Source organism: Oncorhynchus kisutch, linkage group LG28 (assembly GCF_002021735.2).
Source record: "Oncorhynchus kisutch isolate 150728-3 linkage group LG28, Okis_V2, whole genome shotgun sequence".
NCBI classification, from domain to species: Eukaryota; Metazoa; Chordata; class Actinopteri; order Salmoniformes; family Salmonidae; genus Oncorhynchus; species Oncorhynchus kisutch.
In genome coordinates, this window is record NC_034201.2 from 24,992,785 (window position 1) to 25,012,823 (window position 20,039).

General features: G+C 44.8%; 1 protein-coding gene across 6 annotated transcripts in view; it reads left to right on the forward strand.

Moving 5' to 3' along the window:
* LOC109873192 (angiomotin) overlaps positions 1-20,039 on the forward strand; it is a 63,608-nt gene that overhangs the window by 10,190 nt on the left and 33,379 nt on the right. For 3 of the 6 annotated variants that reach the window (XM_031807593.1, XM_031807591.1, XM_020464781.2), the window contains exons 2-4: positions 8,493-8,704; positions 9,573-9,633; positions 10,869-11,877. In XM_031807593.1, coding sequence (XP_031663453.1) covers positions 9,573-9,633; positions 10,869-11,877 — 1,070 coding nt within the window. In that variant the 5' untranslated portion in view covers positions 8,493-8,704. Of the gene's footprint in view, positions 1-6,142; positions 6,300-8,492; positions 8,705-9,373; positions 9,442-9,572; positions 9,634-10,868; positions 11,878-20,039 lie in introns of those variants that run through there. The other 3 variants (XM_020464780.2, XM_031807590.1, XM_031807592.1) reach the window with 3 other exon arrangements.

Here is a 20,039-nt window from a genome sequence, read left to right on the forward strand (position 1 = left end):
GTTTATATCCCAGGACAAATTAGCTAGCAACAGCAACCTAGCTAAATAGGACAAATTAGCTAGCAAGTGCATGTTAACTAGCCATACATGTTTAATGCTTTTCGACCTGTCCCCAAATGAATGTAATTGGTTCAGAGTTTGTTTTGATATTTTAACCTGCGTGTCGTGATCTCGCTTGGTGTGGGGGGACAAAATAAATGTATGCACGATGGCGCATGTGCGCAGACGGTTTGGGTTAGGTGTCAGCCAAATACATTTAAACTCAGTTTTTCACAATTCCTGACATTTAATCCAAGTAAAAATTCCCTGTCTTAGGTCAGTTAGGATCACCACTTTATTTTAAGAATGTGAAATGTCAGAATAATAGTAGAGAGAATTATTTATTTCAGCTTTTATTTCTTTCATCACATTCCCAGTGGGTCAGAAGTTTACATACACTCAATTAGTATTTGGTAGCATTGCCTTTAAATTGTTTAACTTGGGTCAAACGTTTCAGGTAGCTTCCCAAAATAAGTTAGGTGAATTTTGGCCCATTCCTCCTGACAGAGCTGGTGTAACTGAGTCAGGTTGGTAGGCCTCCTTGCTCACACATACTTTTTCAGTTCTGCCCACAAATTTTCTATGGGATTGAGGTCGGGCTTTGTGATGGCCACTCCAATACCTTGACTTTGTTGTCCTTAAGCAATTTTGCCACAACTTTGGAAGTATGCATGGGGTCATTGTTCATTTGGAAGACCCATTTGCAGCCAAGCTTTAACTTCCTGACTGATGTCTTGAGATGTTGCTTCAATATATCCACATAATTGCCCTCCCTCATGATGCCATCTATTTTGTGAAGTGCACTAGTCTCTCCTGCAGCAAGGCACCCCCACAACATGATGCTGCCACCTCCGTGCTTCACAGTTGGGATGGTGTTCTTTGGCTTGCAAGCCTCCCCCTTTTTCCTCCAAACATAACGATGGTCATTATGGCCAAACGGTTCTATATATAGGACATTCAGGACATTTCTCCAAAAAGTACAATGTTTGCCCCCATGTGCAGTTGCAAACCGTTGTCTGTCTTTTTTATGGCGGTTTTGGAGCAGTGGCTTCTTCCTTGCTGATCGGTCTTTCAGGTTATGTCGATATAGGACTCGTTTTACTGTGGTCCCATGGTGTTTATACTTGCGTACTATTGTTTGTTTAGGTGAACGTGGTACCTTCAGGCATTTGGAAATTGCTTCCAAGGACCAGACTTGTGGAGGTCAATAATTTTTTCTCTGAGGTCTTGGCTGATTTCTTTAGATTTTCCCATGATGTCAAGCAAAGAGGCACTGCATTTGAAGATAAGACCTTGAAATACATCTACAGGTACACCTCCAATTGTCTCAAATAATGTCAATTAGCCTATCAGAAGCTTCTAAACTATGACATAATTTTCTGGAATTTTCCAAGCTGTTTAAATGCACAGTCATCTTAGTGTATGTAAACTTCTGACCCACTGGAATTGTGATACAGTGAATTATAAGTGAAATAATCTGTAAACAATTGTTGGAAACAATAGTCTGTAAACAATTGTTGGAAAAATGACTTGTGTCATGCACAAAGTAGATGTCCTAACCGACTAGCCAAAACGATCGTTTGTTAACAAGAAATTTGTGGAGTGGTTGAAAAACGAGTTTTAATGACTCCAACCTAAGTGTATGTAAACTTCCGACTTCAACTGTACATGTGTATATGGAGCCGTGTGGGAGTTCCCTCTGAGAAAAAGTGACTGGGACTCTTATGAGGCTCAGGGGAGTGACGCGGGTTAAGCATTTGCGTACCATCCTGGTCTCCCAGCCCCCAACTCTGGGCAGAGCTGGGTTTAAAAACTTTTGAAATTATTTTCAAATACTTTGGCTGCTTGATTGAGCTTTTGTTGCAGTGAAACCAATGGAAGACTCTGCTTGCATGGCAGTCCAGGCAGGCTAAATCAAATGCTAGAAGTATTTGAAAGAGTTCAAATAGTATTTGAACCCATGTCTGCCTCTGGCTCTATTCCTGGAATGAATAGACAGTAAATCATCTTAATCTAACCTACTGCCCTTATTCATGGTTCCCCTGGGGAAAACATAGTGTGTGTGTGGTGTATTTAGTGGTGGGTGATGGGTTCTCAGGACCCCGTAAGTAACCTGTAGTATCACCCTCCAGGGAAAATGTGTGTGTGTGTCCGTGGTGGGGTATGTGTGTCCGGGGTGGAGTGTATTATGTGCTCCCAGGACCGCTGTGTGTGTATAAGGAAAAATGTATGCGTGTGTGTGGTGCTTTCAGGACCCAGTGTGTATATCCTGCAGTATGTCTCCTGAGGGGAAAAAGGTCTGAACGTCAACCTTAATGTCCGGGGATGTTAGTCAGGGGCCGTCTCCTGTCTGTCTGTCTGTCTGTCTGTCTGTCTGTCTGTCTGTCTGTCTGTCTGTCTGTCTGTCTGTCTGTCTGTCTGTCTGTCTGTCTGTCTGTCTGTCTGTCTGTCTGTCTGTCTGTCTGTCTGTCTGTCTGTCTGTCTGTCTGTCTGTCTGTCTGTCTGTCTGTCTGTCTGTCTGTCTGTCTGTCTGTCTGTCTGTCTGTCTGTCTGTCTGTCTGTCTGTCTGTCTGTCTGTCTGTCTGTCTGTCTGTCTGTCTGTCTGTCTGTCTGTCTGTCTGTCTGTCTGTCTGTCTGTCTGTCTGTCTGTCTGTCTGTCTGTCTGGTCTGTCTGTCTGTCTGTCTGTCTGTCTGTCTGTCTGTCTGTCTGTCTGTCTGTCTGTCTGTCTGTCTGTCTGTCTGTCTGTCTGTCTGTCTGTCTGTCTGTCTGTCTGTCTGTCTGTCTGTCTGTCTGTCTGTCTGTCTGTCTGTCCTGTCTGTCTGTCTGTCTGTCTGTCTGTCTGTCTGTCTGTCTGTCTGTCTGTCTGTCTGTCTGTCTGTCTGTCTGTCTGTCTGTCTGTCTGTCTGTCTGTCTGTCTGTCTGTCTGTCTGTCTGTCTGTCTGTCTGTCTGTCTGTCTGTCTGTCTGTCTGTCTGTCTGTCTGTCTGTCTGTCTGTCTGTCTGTCTGTCTGTCTGTCTGTCTGTCTGTCTGTCTGTCTGTCTGTCTGTCTGTCTGTCTGTCTGTCTGTCTGTCTGTCTGTCTGTCCTGTCTGTCTGTCTGTCTGTCTGTCTGTCTGTCTGTCTGTCTGTCTGTCTGTCGTCTGTCTGTCTGTTGTCTGTCTGTCTGTCTGTCTGTCTGTCTGTCTGTCTGTCTGTCTGTCTGTCTGTCTGTCTGTCTGTCTGTCTGTCTGTCTGTCTGTCTGTCTGTCTGTCTGTCTGTTGTCTGTCTGTCTGTCTGTCTGTCTGTCTGTCTGTCTGTCTGTCTGTCTGTCTGTCTGTCTGTCTGTCTGTCTGTCTGTCTGTCTGTCTGTCTGTCTGTCTGTCTGTCTGTCTGTCTGTCTGTCTGTCTGTCTGTCTGTCTGTCTGTCTGTCTGTCTGTCTGTCTGTCTGTCTGTCTGTCTGTCTGTCTGTCTGTCTGTCTGTCTGTCTGTCTGTCTGTCTGTCTGTCTGTCTGTCTGTCTGTCTGTCTGTCTGTCTGTCTGTCTGTCTGTCTGTCTGTCTGTCTGTCTGTCTGTCTGTCTGTCTGTCTGTCTTGTCTGTCTGTCTGTCTGTCTGTCTGTCTGTCTCTCTCGTTCTCTCTCGCTCTCTTTCTCTACCCATCTATCCCACTCTTAATGTCTTGTTCTTCCTTGCTTTCCTGTGGAAGCCCCCCCCCCCCCCTCTGCTGTTAACCCCGCTCTGGTGTTTTAGAAGAATAAACAGGCCGTGTGCAGGGGCGCTGGGAAACTTGCACATGGAAGGCAAATATTTACATAAGACAGTGCAACCTCTGGCGCCATTAAAAATATGAAAGAGCAGCTCATAATAGATATAGCTAGCTACTACTGTATATCATCGTATCTCAAAGCTCCCGGTTAATTGCTGGCTGAAGCTGGGAGCAGAGTTTGAAACAGTCTCTCTACACAGATCTGGCATCAGGCTAAAGGCTGAAGGCCTCACTCAGATGAGAGAAAGGTAACTGCCAAAATAATGGAGAACTGAGTAAACGAGGGATACACTGAACAAAAATACAAACGCAACATGTAAAGTGTTGGTCCCATGTTTCATGAGCTGAAATTAAAGATCCCAGAAATGTTCCATACGCTCAAATTTTGTGTAAAAATGAGTTTACACCGCTGTTAGTATTTCTCCTTTGCCAAGATAATCTATCCATCTGAAAGGTGTGGCAAATCAAGAAGCTGATTAAACAGCATAATCATTACGCAGGTGCACCTTGTGCTGGGGACAATAAAAGGCCACTCTAAAATGTGCAGTTTTGTCACACAACACAATGCCACAGATGTCTCAAGTTTTGAGGGAGCGTGCATTTGGCATGCTGACTGCAGGAATGTCTCCCATAGTGGCAGTGGGGTTATGGCATTGACAGGCATAAGCTATGGACAATGAACACAATTGCATTTTATCATGACAATTTGAATGCACAGAGATGAGATCCTGAGGCCCATTGTCGTGCCATTCATCCGCCACTATTACTTCATGTTTCAGCATGATAATGCACGGCCCCATGTCGCAAGGATCTGTACACAGTTCCTGGAAGCTGAAAATATCACAGTTCTTCCATGGCCTGCATACTCATCAGACATGTCACCCATTGAGTATGTTTGGGATGCTCTGGATCGACGTGTACGACAGCGCGTTCCAGTTCCCGCCAATATCTAGCAACTTTGCACAGCCATTGAAGAGGAGTGGGACAACATTCCACAGGCTACAATCAACAACCTACAGCCTGATCATCTCTATGTGAAGGAGATGTTTCGTGCTGCATGAAGCAAATGGTGGTCACACCAGATACTGACTGGTTTTCTGATCCACGCCCCTACCTTTTTTTTAAGGTATCTGTGACCAACAAATGCATATCTGTATTCATGTGAAATCCATAGATTAGGTTCTAATGAATGTATTTCAATTGACTGATTTCTATGAACTGTAACTCAGTAGAACATTTGAAATTGTTGCATGTTGCGTTTATAATTCTGTTCAGTATATATTGAAGGCAGGTGCTTCTACACAGGTGTGGTTCCTGAGTTAATTAAGCAATTAACGTCCCACCATGCTTAGGGTCATGTATAAAAATGCTGGGCAGGCCATTATTTTGGCCTTTATTTAGGCTGCCATGACTATGCCCCCATTCAAATGTCATCAGTGGTCACGGAATGGTTTGATGAGCATGAAAACGATGTAACCATATGACATGGCCGTCTCAGTCACCAGATCTTAACACAATTGAACACTTATGCGAGATTCTGGATCGGCACCAGAGACATCTTTTTCCACCACCATCAGCAAAACACCAAATTCTGGAATTTCTCGTGGAAGAATGGTGTCGTGTCGCTCCAATAGAGTTCCAGACACTTGTAGAATCTGTGCCAAGGTGTATTGAAGCTGTTCTGGCTCATGGTGGCCCAACGCCCTATTAAGACACTTTATGTTGGTGTTCCTTTTATTTTGGCAGTTACCTGTATGTTTCACTGAGGTGACACTGGTCATAAACCTTTACGACTGAGATCATGGCTGGCTACCAATGAATGATGCCATTTTAATTAAATGGATCTCTCAGAGAGAGGGAGGGAGTTCTGTTGTCTTGCTATATTACTTTCTCTTTCTCTCTTACACTCAAACACACTCACTCTCTTTTTCTCTCTCTTTCACACTCAAACTCAATTTTTCTGTCTGTCTCCCTCCCTCCCTCTCTTCCCTCTCCCTTTATGGTTTTTGTAGAGAGACTGACTAACTCCAGCACAGCTTTTCCATCCCTTCCAACTTTGTGGGCCTGTCTGCCCCTGACTCACTGATCTAGGACCAGCGGGAACTTGAACCTGTGTGCGCAGGCCCTCTCTAAAGAGGAAGTGTGTGGTGAAGGAAGCAGCAGGTGGCTGGGCGGGCTAATGGTAAACGGTGTAAATGAGCAGTTACGCCAGTGCTCAGGTATGAGGGTGTGACGAGATCCTGGAGGGCCTACAGATTCACCTGTCCTCCTGATCGCAGCCCCACCTGCTGGAACGAGGGGGAGGGAGGGAGGGAGGGAAGGAGGAGGAGAGAGAGAGAGAGGTGTGCCGTGGTAGCTCTTGCAGAACGAAGGTACAAGCTGAGAGCAGTGTTAACTGCTTTACTGAGCTGCTCTGTGGGAAAATTGGATTGAACAAAGCAGGCTGGATCTCTTGGCATTGTTTTGGTTCTGTGGAATATCTCATGATATTTCATTGTAGCCTCCTGCTCCCTTGGTATGTGATCCTTTTTAATACTTTGTGTGAAGTTGCAGTTGAGATACATGATGTATCATGTAGCAGTGGTATTTCAAACTAGGTGGATGGATGTGAGCAATGAAATTGAATGTTATTGCTCAAATCCTCATAGTGGAATTTCAAACCGTGTGAGTGTTGAGGTGAATGTCATAGCTGCGCTCTGTAGCTGCGCTCTGCTGAGACCCAGGCTAGCTCAGGTATGCTGGTTGACATAACCCACATACCCACACAAGCATGCACACACACATACACACACACAGAGGTCAAAGCCACTGGGACGACTTACAGGGAGACCTATCTGAGGAGCGACCGGAATGCACTGTGGCCAGCTCTGGCTACAGAATAAACTGTTTATTTGAAACAGTCAAGGAACTTACAATTTGAGCATCAGCAAATGGGGGGAGACGGGTGAGGAAGGGAGGGAGTATGACGGGACCATCTGGAAGTCATTTTTCAAAGGGGAGGGTGATTAGTCCTTGTTGTGATACTGATTGTCTTACTCATACTGTCCTATCAAGAGTGTGATTGTGTGTCTACATTTGTTTTCACGTGAATGTACAGTACCAGTCAAAAGGTTTGGACTCATTCAATGTTTTTTCTTTACTTTTACTATTTTCTACAATGTAGAATAATAGTGAAGACATCAAAACTATGAAATAACACATGAAATCATGTAGTAACCAAAAAAGTGTTAAACAAATCAAAATATATTTGAGATTCTTCAAATAGCCACCCTTTGTCTTGATGATAACTTTCACACTCTTGGCATTCTCTCAACCAGCTTCATGAGGTAGACATTTGGATTGCTTTTCAATTAACAGGTGTGCCTTGTTAAAAGTTCATTTGTGGAATTTCTTTCCTTCTTAATGCGTTTGAGCCTAGCCTTGTGACAAGGTAGGGGTGGTATACAGAAGATAGCCCTTTTTGGTAAAAGACCAAGTCCATATTATGGCAAGAACATCTTAAATAAGCAAAGAGAAATTACAGTCCATCATTACTTTAAGACATGAAGGTTAGTCAATCCTGAAAATTTCAAGTGCTCAGCATATGTGGGACCTCCTTCAAGACTGTGGGAAAAGCATTCCAGGTGTAGCTGGTTGAGAGAATGCAAAGCTATCATCAAGACAAAGGGTGGCTACTATGAAGAATCTAAAATATATTTTGATTTGTTTAACACTTTTTTGGTTACTACATCATTCCATATGTGTTATTTCAGTTCTGATGTTTTCACTATTATTCAACAGAAACAAACTTGAATGAGTTGGTGTGTCCAAACTTTTGACTGGTACTGTATGTGTTTTTGCAAATGTATGTACTGTATGTGTCTTTGTGGGGGGGGGGGTTGAGAATCCAAATCTGGCTTTATCAGTTCCGATTGCTCTCGCTGTGTTAGAGGAAGGGCGGTGTGCGTGTGAGTGTGTGTGTGCGCGTGTATGTGCATGTGTGTGCGCTGTATGGCTACCGAGTCAGTCAAACATCAACAGAAATTGATTCTACTATCCCCGGGATTTCACCCACTTCCAAACGTCTTTTGACAGAGAGTGAAGAACATTTAATCTGACATTCTCCTTCAATGTTGTTGTTCCAAGCACTTGAACTCTTGTTTTAGCTGTAACTGCTTCTCTGTGACTGAGTCTGCCGACTCCAAACTGGGTATCACAATAACACCAATGTTCGGTAACGTCGCCAGGAAAGATTGTGTCCAGAAAATCACCTCTGGTTCACACAGAGATGGGAGTTGTCTTGTTTTGTCAAGAGCAGCTCAGCTCTCCATTCTCTCTCTGTTCTGATTGAACCCTGCACATCCTCACATCCTGTGTTTGATTCCAGCGAAAGGCAGACCCACACACACGCACACAGGTGCGTGTGCACACATACACACTGAAAACAAACACACACACACACAATCACAACACTGAACACACACACCCCTACTTCCCATAACCTGCCCAGACATTCACACAGCTGTATGTTGCAAGGCTCACTCTGGCCCTCGCTCTCTGCTCACGGCCGAACCAGAAGAGGAAAAGACTTCACTGAAAGTGTCCCCTATTTTACATTTCCAAAATCCCCGTCCCTCCTCTTCCCCTGTGCGGCTCCTGCGGCCGTGCATACCGGACCCCACCCCCATTGTTAAGGTTGGTTGGTTGAGAGTGGCTCTTCCTGTTGCAGAGTGGCTGGGGCTAAGCGACGTGGACCAGCGCCTCTATGTGTTGGAGCAGCTGGAGGAACTGGTGACGCTACAGGACCAGGAGGAGACCCCCACCGGACCCCCTGGAGACACCCATCTCGATACCTGCCCCCCCCCCAACAGCGGCAGCACCATGAGCAGCAGAGCCTAGTCAGAGCGGTGCCGGAGGAGCGCGGTGAGAGCAGCCACACAGGTAGGTGACCAGGGGGAGGGAGTCGGATACGTCTAGGGAGATATAGAAGGGAAGGGAAAGGGGATACCTAGTCAGTTGTGCAACTGAATGCATTCAACTGAAATGTGTCTTCCGCAGTTAGATTGCAGGGGTTATGAAATCACAGAGGTGGGGGGTAGAGGAAAAGTTAATGTGCAGATTTTAAACAAGCCAGTACAGTATGACTGAGTTTTGATTTCAAGCAACCTAACAATTCTGCTGGCACAGTAGTAGTTTTACCACTAATTGAATTTGATTGAATAGAAGTAGACGATTCTGAATGCCAATGTAATTTCATAATGTAGCATTAGTACAGAGTAGAGACTACTATGTGAAACGCCTGCTCGGGGTCCAGTGTGCTGCCTGCCTGCCTGTCAGATTCCCTGCTTTCTCTGTGTGGCAGGCAGGCAGGCAGGCAGGCAGGCAGGCAGGCAGGCAGGCAGGCAGGCAGGCAGGCAGGCAGGCAGGCAGGCAAGCAGGCAGGCAGCAGCCTTTAAACAACCCATAAGTCACTGTGTCTCGCCATGTCAAAACAATTCCCTCTGTCATACCAGTGGATCCTCCATTTGTCTCCACATTTATTTTCAGTTGTGTATTTTTGTTTTGTTTCTGTTCCATCCTCCATTTGTCCATTGTCCTTGTTGGTACTAGTTGGTCTGAAGAGTGGGAGTCAGAAAGGAGAAGATTTGGGGGAAGAGTGGCAGGAAATAGCAGTCGAAGTATGTCGGGGAGAGTATACTACCATTGTGACATTCATTTTTTCTCTCTCTTTTCCTTCTTCGACTTGGAAGAGAACCCTGCGTGCGGATGACCCCAAAGCTGACTTTTTATATATATTTATTTACCACAGATGTTTCGGAAAAAAGCTTCATCCTCCTTGAGAATGAGAAGAATATCAGAAAGCAATAGATGTAATAATTTCACCTTCTTCATTACTTTGTAGATGGTGCCTCTTTATCTTTAACCACCATTTCTCTTTAATGGCATTCAAGGTTGTCAGTGGAAACCACTCCATAGAACCCAGTTTGAAATCCCACCCCCAAAACATTGAGGAAGTAAGTTTCAAAAGAACTCCTAAACCTAGCGAAGCCCTTTAAGCGTAACACTTGCTTGTGGCTTTTTATTGGATGTAGTTAAAGTGTAAATTTACACTATCCGGAAATGAGTGTGTTTGATTTAGACCTGCAGGCATGTTAGCTAATTCACAGCTAACATGCCCTGGGTGGTTTCTACTTTGACTTTGTATGTTTTTACTAAAACACATGTGCCTTCCCTTACTGTATGATTGTCATATGTCTACCAATCACATGCCTAGCTTGGGATAAAAGAGTTTTGATTTTTGAATCAATCATTTTGCAAATTATCTGCCGGGTAATGATAAAAATAGTTGGGTGTGTAAAAATGGTCATGATTAATTTTGACGATAGTAGTGCACACTGCATGTTGACAGTAATAATCAGATGTTCTCTCCTGTCCTGCACAAGGGGAGTGGGGTTACCGTATACACACCTGGGTGGTCCTAAACGCTCTGACTCTGGGATTAAGTACCATGTAATCGGTTGGTTTGGGTGACCAATTTGGCCTGACTATAAGTCAGTATTTCTGCCGACGATGGTGTCATATTTGTAGTTTGGCTCCAAAAAGCCTTAGAAACCAGCACTTGTAAGCACCAGATTTGGCCTTTAAAACCGATAATACCCCCTCCAATGCTACCCAGCTGTCAAAGTGTTAAGAGTTTTGGTTTGATATGCTTTTTTCGGGTTTGGTCTGAACTACCTCTTGAGTAGTTGCAGGGGGGGTTCACGTCTTCTTTACGTTTCTCAGAGCATAGTGGTGGTTCAGTCCCTTTGTCATTGTTTTCATCTCCATTATGTGTTTCACCTTAACATCACTCATGTCTAGTGTTCAGTATGCTCAGCTATGACTCTCATGATGAGTGTTAGGGGTCATTGGTAAAGGGCTTGTGTGTTCTCTGACTTTGTCTCCTCTATTCCCCCCCACATTTCTCCCTTCTTTTCTCCGTCTCCATCTCTCCCCACCCTGTTTTCACCCTTTCTCCATCTCAACCCCCCTCTTCAATCCTTTCTCGACTCATCCCCCTCCTCACCTCACCCACCCTCCTTCGTCCCACCCTACCCTCTCCCAGGGAACATTGATCGCGGGCGCAGCTCATCTTTCCATGAGGTGCGTGGTCTTCGGGAAACTGAAATGAGGCCGGTGGCCGACGAAACGTCCAGCAGCGGCAGCAACAACACCGTCCTGCAGCGACTCCTACAGGAGCAGATGCGCTATGGTGAGGGACGCAACTACCAGCTGGCCATGCAGCAACAGCAGCAACATCAACAACAACAGCAGCAGCAGCAGAGGCAGCAGCAGGAGGGTGGGGGCTACCCGGGCCATGGAGGGCCCAATGATGAACGGCACGACTCTATGGTGCCCCACATCGCCCGGCAGGAGCCTCAGGGACAGGAGCTGCAGGCAGACAGTGGCGTGGAGAAGCTGGGCTCCCGCGGCGGGGGTAGTAGTGGAGGAGGAGGAATGAGTGGTGGTGGGGGAGGGAGCAGCCAGGGTCCCAACCCTGAGGACTTACCCACCTACGAGGAGGCCAAGGTGCAGTCGCAGTATTTCCGGGGCCACCCGCACCACCAGCAACATCAACATCAACAACACCAACATCAACAACAGTTGCCTCCGTCAGTGGGCGCTGCGTTTTACGTGACAGCTGCAACCAACAACGGCAAGGTGCGTACGGAGGGGCGTCCAACGGTGCAGCGGCTGAGCACCGGGGGCAAAGTGCATCAGGACGACGGACTCAAGGACCTGAAGCAGGGTCACGTACGTTCCCTCTCCGAGCGCCTCATGCAGCTCTCGTTGGCCACCAGCGGGGTGAAGGCCCACGCCCCCATCACCAGTGCCCCCCTTTCCCCCCAGCTTCCCCCTCCAGGTCCCCCGGGGGATTACTACAAGCCCTCAGGCCAGCATCGGGGCCCCCCACCTGACTACCCCTTCAAGAACATGGGCTCCCCTTCCAAACAGCAGCCGCAGCATCAGGAGCAAGGAGGGCACTATTACCAGGAGCATCGGCCCAGGGACCAGGGCAGGAACGAGGTGCCACATGTCCGCTACCAGCCTCCACCAGAGTACGGCTCCTTCAGGTGAGTAAGATGGACACACTTCACTCCGTACTGACTCACTGTGTGTCTAACTGTCCAAGTGAACATCCTGTCTGTCTGAGCTGTATCACTGTTACTATCGTATCAAACTTTAATTTCATGTTGTTGATGTGGCTACCAGAATATAGTTAAAGAAATCTGATCCCGTTGTCTTGTTCAGTTGAATCACGCACACCTGACTCAGTTGAGAAACACACACACTCTCCCAACAATGTCTATTTACTTCATTTATTTAAAGTCTCTGCTGGTGTGCTGTCCAAAGCTTCAACAATTCGTATACCTGCTGCGTCTTGAGTAGGATTGGATGGTATCCAGATTTACATACCTTCATACCGTGGCAGTGCACACAAGGGGCAAAATTTTTTCTAACGTCAAAAAGTTTGTATAAAACGTCAGTTACCAGAATGCTAAAGAAATGCTAACAAGTACTAAGGAATTCCCATAGTGAATGCTAGGTAAATGCTAACGATCAAATGCAAACATTAACTACTAAAGCTTACTGTATGCTTCCCAGTCTAAACAGTTTGCGCATATATTATTACAAAATTGTGACGTTTTTGTTTTGGTGTTCTGTTTTTTTTCCGTCTGTACGAACAAAAAAAATCTTGAGGCAACCCGAAGTTCGGTTGCCGAAGTCTACGGCCCTTCGTCTGTGTTTGGTCAACAGTAGAGATTCTTCAATTAAGTGTTATTCAACGATAGACAACTAGTTTCATGCACATTTTCACTTGATATACTGCACCAAACATCTTAGTTAACATTAGCAAGTAAGCAAAACACAGCTGGAGAGAATTTATACTTACATAGTTAATTGAGTAAGATATATAGCTGGCAAAAATTAGCAGTGATTTTCTTGTAACTTTGTCGCCTTACTTAGTGTCTTCAGAAAGTATTCATACCCCTTATTCCACATTTTGCTGTGTTACAGCCTGACTTCAAAATGGTAGAAATATATATATATATAATCATCCATCTACACACATTACCCCATAATGACATCACAATACCCCATAATGACATCAAAATACCCCACAATGACATCACAATACCCCTAATGACAAAGTGGAAACATGTTTTTAGAAATACAGAAATATCCAATTTACACCTGTTTGTTATTACACTCCAAATTGTGTTCAAGTGCATCCAATTTCCTTTGATCATCCTTGAGATGTCACAATAACTTAATTGGAGCCCACCTGTGGCCAAGTCAATTGTTTGGACATGATTTAAAAAGAAACACACTTGTCTATATAAGGTCGCACAGTTGACAGTGCATGTCAGAGCAGAAACTATACCATATAGAGAGAATTGTGATGAGAATTTAAACATGTTTTCACTTTGTCGTTATTGTGTGTAGATTGAATCCATTTTGAAATTAGACTAACACAACAAAATGTGGAATAAGTCAAGGGGTATGAATACTTTCTGAAGACACTGTAAATTGCGCTGCAGGAGTGACTCACCTCACAAAGCATCTGTTTTGCTCGTTGTGCTTTTTTGTAAATAAACACACGTGACTTACTAAAACAGCTGTATGAGAAACTAGTACCAGTATGCATCATAATGAAAAATTACGCAATCTGCTTCATCTATTACTCAGTGCACAAGTTGACTGCAGGTATTTACTTAAAAAGTACAAATAATCACATTTATAAAACAAAAACTGTATTGAAGTTATTGGAAAATCACACCGATGGTATTTCGAAACACCCCGGGATACGGTATATACAGTATGCCGCCCAACTCTAGTCTTGAGTATTTTTGGATAAATTAACATGATTGAGACCTTCTCTTTAACATTCCTAGGGGTGATTTAGGCTTTTACCCTTGAACTCTGTGACTTTCAGTCATAATCGGGGTCATTGCCTACACACACAGTGCTGGAGGGCTACCTACCTGTCCTTCATATATCATCCTGCCTGCCTGCCTGCCTGCCTGCCTGCCTGCCTGCCTGCCTGCCTGCCTGCCTGCCTGCCTGCCTGCCTGCCTGCCTACCTACCTACCTACCTACCTGTCTGCATACATACCTACCTACCTGTCTGCATACCTACCTACATGCCTTTGTACCTACCTGCCTGCCTGCCTACCTACCTACCTACCTACCTACCTACCTACCTACCTACCTACCTGTCTGCATACCTACCTACCCACCTGTCTGCATACCTACCTACATGCCTGCCTACCTACCTACCTATCTACCTACATGCCTTTCTACCTACCTGTCTACCTACCTACATGCCTTTCTCCCTACCTCCCTCCCTCCCTACCTACCTGTCTGACTACCTACCTACATGCCTTTCTCCCTACCTACCTAACTACCTACTGTCTGCCTAACTACCTGTCTGCCTACCTGTCTACCTACCTACAGTGAGGGAAAAAAGAATTTGATCCCCTGGTGATTTTGTACGTTTGCCCACTGACAAAGAAATCATCGGTCTATCATTTTAATGGTAGGTTTATTTGAACAGTGAGAAACAGAATACAACAAAAAAATTGAGAAAAACGCATGTCAAAAATGTTATAAATTGATTTGCATTTTAATGAGGGAAATAAGTATTTGACCCCTCTGCAAAACATGACTTAGTACTTGGTGGCAAAACCCTTGTTGGCAATCACAGAGGTCAGACGTTTCTTGTAGTTGGCCACCAGGTTTGCACACATCTCAGGAGGGATTTTGTCCCACTCCTCTTTGCAGATCTTCTCCAAGTCATTAAGGTTTCACGGCTGACGTTTGGCAACTTGAACTTTCAGCTCCTTCCACAGATTTTCTATGGGATTAAGGTCTGGAGACTGGCTAGGCCACTCCAGGACCTTAATGTGCTGCTTCTTGAGCCACTCCTTTGTTGCCTTGGCCATGTGTTTTAGGTCATTGTCGTGGATGGGTATTCCAATGCTGGAATCCCCATCCACGACCCATTTTCAATGCCCTGGCTGAGGGAAGGAGGTTCTCACCCAGGATTTGACGGTACATGGCCCTGTCCATTGTCCCTTTGATGTGGTGAAGTTGTCCTGTCCCCTTGGCAGAAAAACACCCCCAAAGCATAATGTTTCCACCTCCATGTTTGACGGTGGGGATGATGTTCTTGGGGTCATAGGCAGTATTCCTCCTCCTCCAAACACAGCGAGTTGAGTTGATGCCAAAGAGCTCCATTTTGGTCTCATCTGACCACAACACTTTCACCCAGTTGTCCTCTGAATCATTCAGATGTTCATTGGCAAACTTCAGACGGGCATGTACAGTGGGGAGAACAAATATTTGATACACTGCCGATTTTGCAGGTTTTCCTACTTACAAAGCATGTAGAGGTCTGAAATTATTATAATCGGTACACTTCAACTGTGAGAGAAGTGTTCAACTGTGAGAGAGATAAAATCACATTGTATGATTTGTATGTAATTAATTTGCATTTTATTGCATGACATAAGTATTTGATACATCAGAAAAGCAGAACTTGGGGGGGATCACGTGACCCTTGAACGATATGGCCGCATGAACTAAAAGCTCCGCACAAGTAGTTTCCAATTCCTAATAATACCTCCACTCCAAGTTCAAACCCATTTAGCTTTAGTAATTTAGTCATGGCGGCTACAAAAGGTGACACTACAGGTGACATTTTTACCCGGACTCGAGCATTAGCGACGGAAAAAGCCTCCAAGAAGAAGCTAGCTTCAGAAAAAGCTAGCGCCATTAGCCAGGAGCAAGAGGACCCGCTCCCCCCCGAGGCACAACGAATGCCAACCTCGCACTCTGTCGAAGACATCCTTTCTGAGTTGAGATCCCAACGTACAGAACTAAACACTAAATTAGATGCCATTAACTCTCAGCTCAGTGCGATAGGGGGCAAGGTGACAATCCTGGAAAACGCTTTGCCTGACATCAACAACAAGATAACCATAAACGCGGGGCGCCTGGACGAGGCAGAGGGGCGAATCCTATCCATGGAAAACTTATTGACAGATGCCATGGAAACAATAGCATATGCTAAAAAGAAAATAGAGGACCTGGAAAACAGGGGGCGAAGGAATAATTGTGTTCTATTCAATCTGGGCGAAAAAGAAGAGGGAAACATGCCACTGATCCGCTACCTGCAAGACAAACTTCCCGAGTGGCTCCACCTGTCCACCGACAGGCCCATAGAACCTGAGAGAGCTCACCGAGCACTGAGGCCCCCACCAACAGCCAGACAACCACGCGCCCAATCACCATACGTTTCCTGAGATTCACCGACAAGGAACGAGTCCTACAGGCGGCGAAAAACAACACCATCACAGGGGGAAACGCCAAACTCACTTTACACCAGGACCTGTCAGCTGGAATACGCCAAAAGCGCCGAGAGTTTGACGAAGTGAAGAAATACTCAATTGACCGAGGCACCTTCAGGGGATTCAAATACCCAAACGAGCTCAGGATTCGCAAGGAGCCTTGCGACACTTCAAAATTCCAGAAGAGGCAAAACGTTTTTTGAAAGACAATCCTGGTCAATGAGAAACGGACCAATGACTGAATGCGATTAATGCTATATTTCCCTGTTTTTTTGTTGCTATTATTACTTGGGGTTCCCTATGTCCCTTGGAGGAGGTATATGTAGGCTGGGCTATTGATTTTAATTTTCTCCCTCTTTTAGTGTGGTCTGGACGGGGTCTACTGTGTCATTTACTCAATGCGGGGTGGAGAGGATGAGGCATTTCTTTGGTGGGGAGAGGGAGACGTTGTGCGTTGCTAACTGTTCCCGTTTTTTTTTTTTTCGGAACACAGAATTGAGACTGAGGGGGGGGGGGGGGGGGTAATAGATCCAACGGGATCTGTCGAGTTGTTTGGGAACTCGGCTGGGGTGTTCAGAGATTATTATTTTATGTACACCATTTATTTTCCTTTTATGTGAACGCAGCTGTAACTACTATCCACTTTTACCCAGCGATGACTTGCACTAAAGTTCGATTACTGTTCGATGACTAGTAGCTTAAATCTATTGACATGGAACTGCCATGGTCTAGGGCATGCAATAAAACGGAAAAAGATACTATGTGCTCTAAAAAAGGAAAAAGCAGACATCGCGCTATTACAAGAGACACACCTCTGTGATGCTGAACATGCCAAATTCCGCAGAGCTTGGGTGGGACAGGTGTATTTCTCATCTTTCAAATCAAACAGTAGAGGCACAGCCATACTTAGCCATAAAAATGTTCCATTCATAATTGACAAAAACATATCTGATCCGGAGTGGAGATTTATTTTGATAACTGGGTCACTATATGGTCAACCAATTACTATCTTAAACATATACGCCCCTAACACAGATACTCCTGCCTTCATGTCAAAAATGATAACCCTGTTCAATGAGCATTGTGTTTCCTTTGGCGTGGTGGCCGGAGATATTAATTGTACCCTTAACCCAACCCTAGACAAATCATCTTAAGTCCCCACCACATATCCTAGATCTGCAAAGATGTTGAACTCTCTTACTAAAGAGATGGGACTGATATCTGGAGAGAGACTAATAGCTCATCTATGGACTATACATACTACTCTAATGTCCATAACACCTACTCCCGTATAGATTACATTTTTATCCCAAAGAGTTTCATAAATTCAGCCACATGTACAATCGGACCCATAGCACTTTCAGATCATGCCTTTGTCCACCTCCGCTTTGACCTCTGCAAAAACATCCCGAGGTCAAAGAGCTGGAAATTCAACAACTCCATGCTATCAAACGAAGCGTTCCATACATTGGTAACTACATGGATAGACAACTACACACAAGACAACAAAGATTCTCCTGTTTCTCCGGCCACAATGTGGGACGCTGCTAAAGCCACACTAAGAGGTCATCTAATTGCATATGCTTCCTCTAAGAAAAAAGCAATGGAAGCACACAGGCTAAATCTTGAGAGGGAGCTGGAATGCTGTGAAAAAATACATAAACAATCCCCAGGCAGCACCTCCTGGAGTCAACCTAAAGTAGCCAAAGCCAAACTGAATTTGGACAACACTCGGGAGATAAAAAAAAGAAGTTTTCTTTACTAAACAGAAATACCATGAGTATAGCAATAGGCCCAGTAGATTGCTTGCTTACCAATTAAAAAAGGAGCAGTCAGAGCGTACAATCATGGCTATCTGAACAGCAGAGGACGAGGTCACATATGACCCAAAAAATATTTTTTTATATAATTTAACTTTTCATGATTTTTACTGCAAACTATATACCTCTGAGAGAAAACACACGGAGGCAGAACTCCACTCTTTCCTAGAGGGAATCTCGCAACCTAAACTATCAGAGACCGACCAAGAAGATCTCAACTCCCCCTTCACTCCCGAGGAGATCCTGGAGGCAATTACCTCCATGCCACCTAATAAGTCCCCAGGCCCAGATGGATAGTCCCCAGGCCCAGATGGATAGTTCTCCCAGAGAACTGTTGATCCCAGTTCTCCCAGAATCAATGCACACAGCTCGCATTACAGTGTTGCTACAAAAGGACAAGGACCCCCTATCCTGCTTGTCCTTCCGGCCCATAAGCTTGTTGGATTTCGACTATCAAATAATTACCAAATTGCTCGCCAAAAGACTAAACACTCTTCTTCCCAAAATAATAAAAGAGGACCAAACTGGATTTATTAGAGACAGATACTCTTCTGATAACATTCGCCGTCTTCTTGATATTATTGATCAAGTAAACGCACAGAAGACCCCTGTCCTGTTGGCTTCACTGGATGCTGAGAAGGCGTTTGACAGGATGGAGTGGAGCTTTCTGTTTTCAGTCTTAGAAAAGTTCAATATGGGCCCAAATTTAATGAAATGGATCAAATCACTATACTCTCATCCAAATGCCATGGTGACTACTAATAGACTGAACTCTGACAGATTCCCTCTGGAACAGGGCACAAGACAAGGGTGCTCGCTGTCCCCCCTGCTCTACTTGTTGGGAGCGGAGCCTCTGGCAGAGCTGATCAAGAGCAATCCAAGTATTATGGGTGTTTCTGCAGAAGATTTCACTTTACGCGGATGATGTCTTGCTCTACATATCCAACCCTGAGAAATCCCTCCCTCTCATTTTAGACACAATTCCTCAGTATGGCAAGTTTTCAGGTTATAAGATCAATTTGAACAAATCCACTGTCTGCCCTCTCAATATTACACTCACCAGCTCTATGAAGACACTATGTCCTTTCCAATGGAAAACACTTTTCAAGGAAAATTATCTTCCACTCCTGGATCGAATCAAGAACGATCTCCAAACCTGGATCTCCCTCCCAATTAGCTTAGTAGGAAGAATTAATGTCATCCGTATGAACGTCCTCCCTAGACTGAACTACTTATTTCAGATGCTCCCATGCCATCTCCCAGTTTCCTTTTTCAAAACAACTAACCAAAGCATCACCACATTTATATGGGGCAATAAAAAACCTAGGATCAAGTTTTCCACTCTATCGAAACCTGAATCTAAGGGTGGTCTTGCCCTTCCCTCCCTTCAATTATACTACTGGTCTGCCCAAATCCGCAACATGCTAACATGGATCACAAACAGACAAGAGTCAACGTGGATTCAGATAGAAGCCCAATCCTGTGGTTCATTGCCCTTAAGCTCAATTATATTCATTAATAACTTTAGTGAAGTGGGCAACAGCCAAAACCTTAATGATTTACAGCACCCTACTAGCGTGGAGGGACTGTAAGAAATACCTGGGCATTTCCTCCCAAATATATTCTCACTCGCCTATAGTAGGCAACCCAGACTTGCCAAAAGCCCTGAGGGATGCCAACTTTAATCTTTGGCATACTCTAGGAATCAGGACATTTTCAGACCTATTTCATCAGAAAACCACTACACTGAAATCCTTTCAAGAGCTCTGCAGTGAATTCGGTGCCAAGATCCCATTTAAAAATATATATCTTCAAATTAGACATGTAATTTCCTCATTTACCTCCAAGAGGAGGTTTAGAACTCGGTTGAATGAAGTTGAAACCCTTCTTTTCACAGCACAATCCATTAAAGGCAAAATATCTTTCATCTATAGACTCCTTTCTGAGAAAGGAGGCTCCTCCTTTACTTCTTTGAAAATCATTTGGGGAAAGGACCTTGGTCTGACTATCAGTGATGAGTTATGGGCGGAGGTTTGCAACAGGGTATACTGCACCTCTACT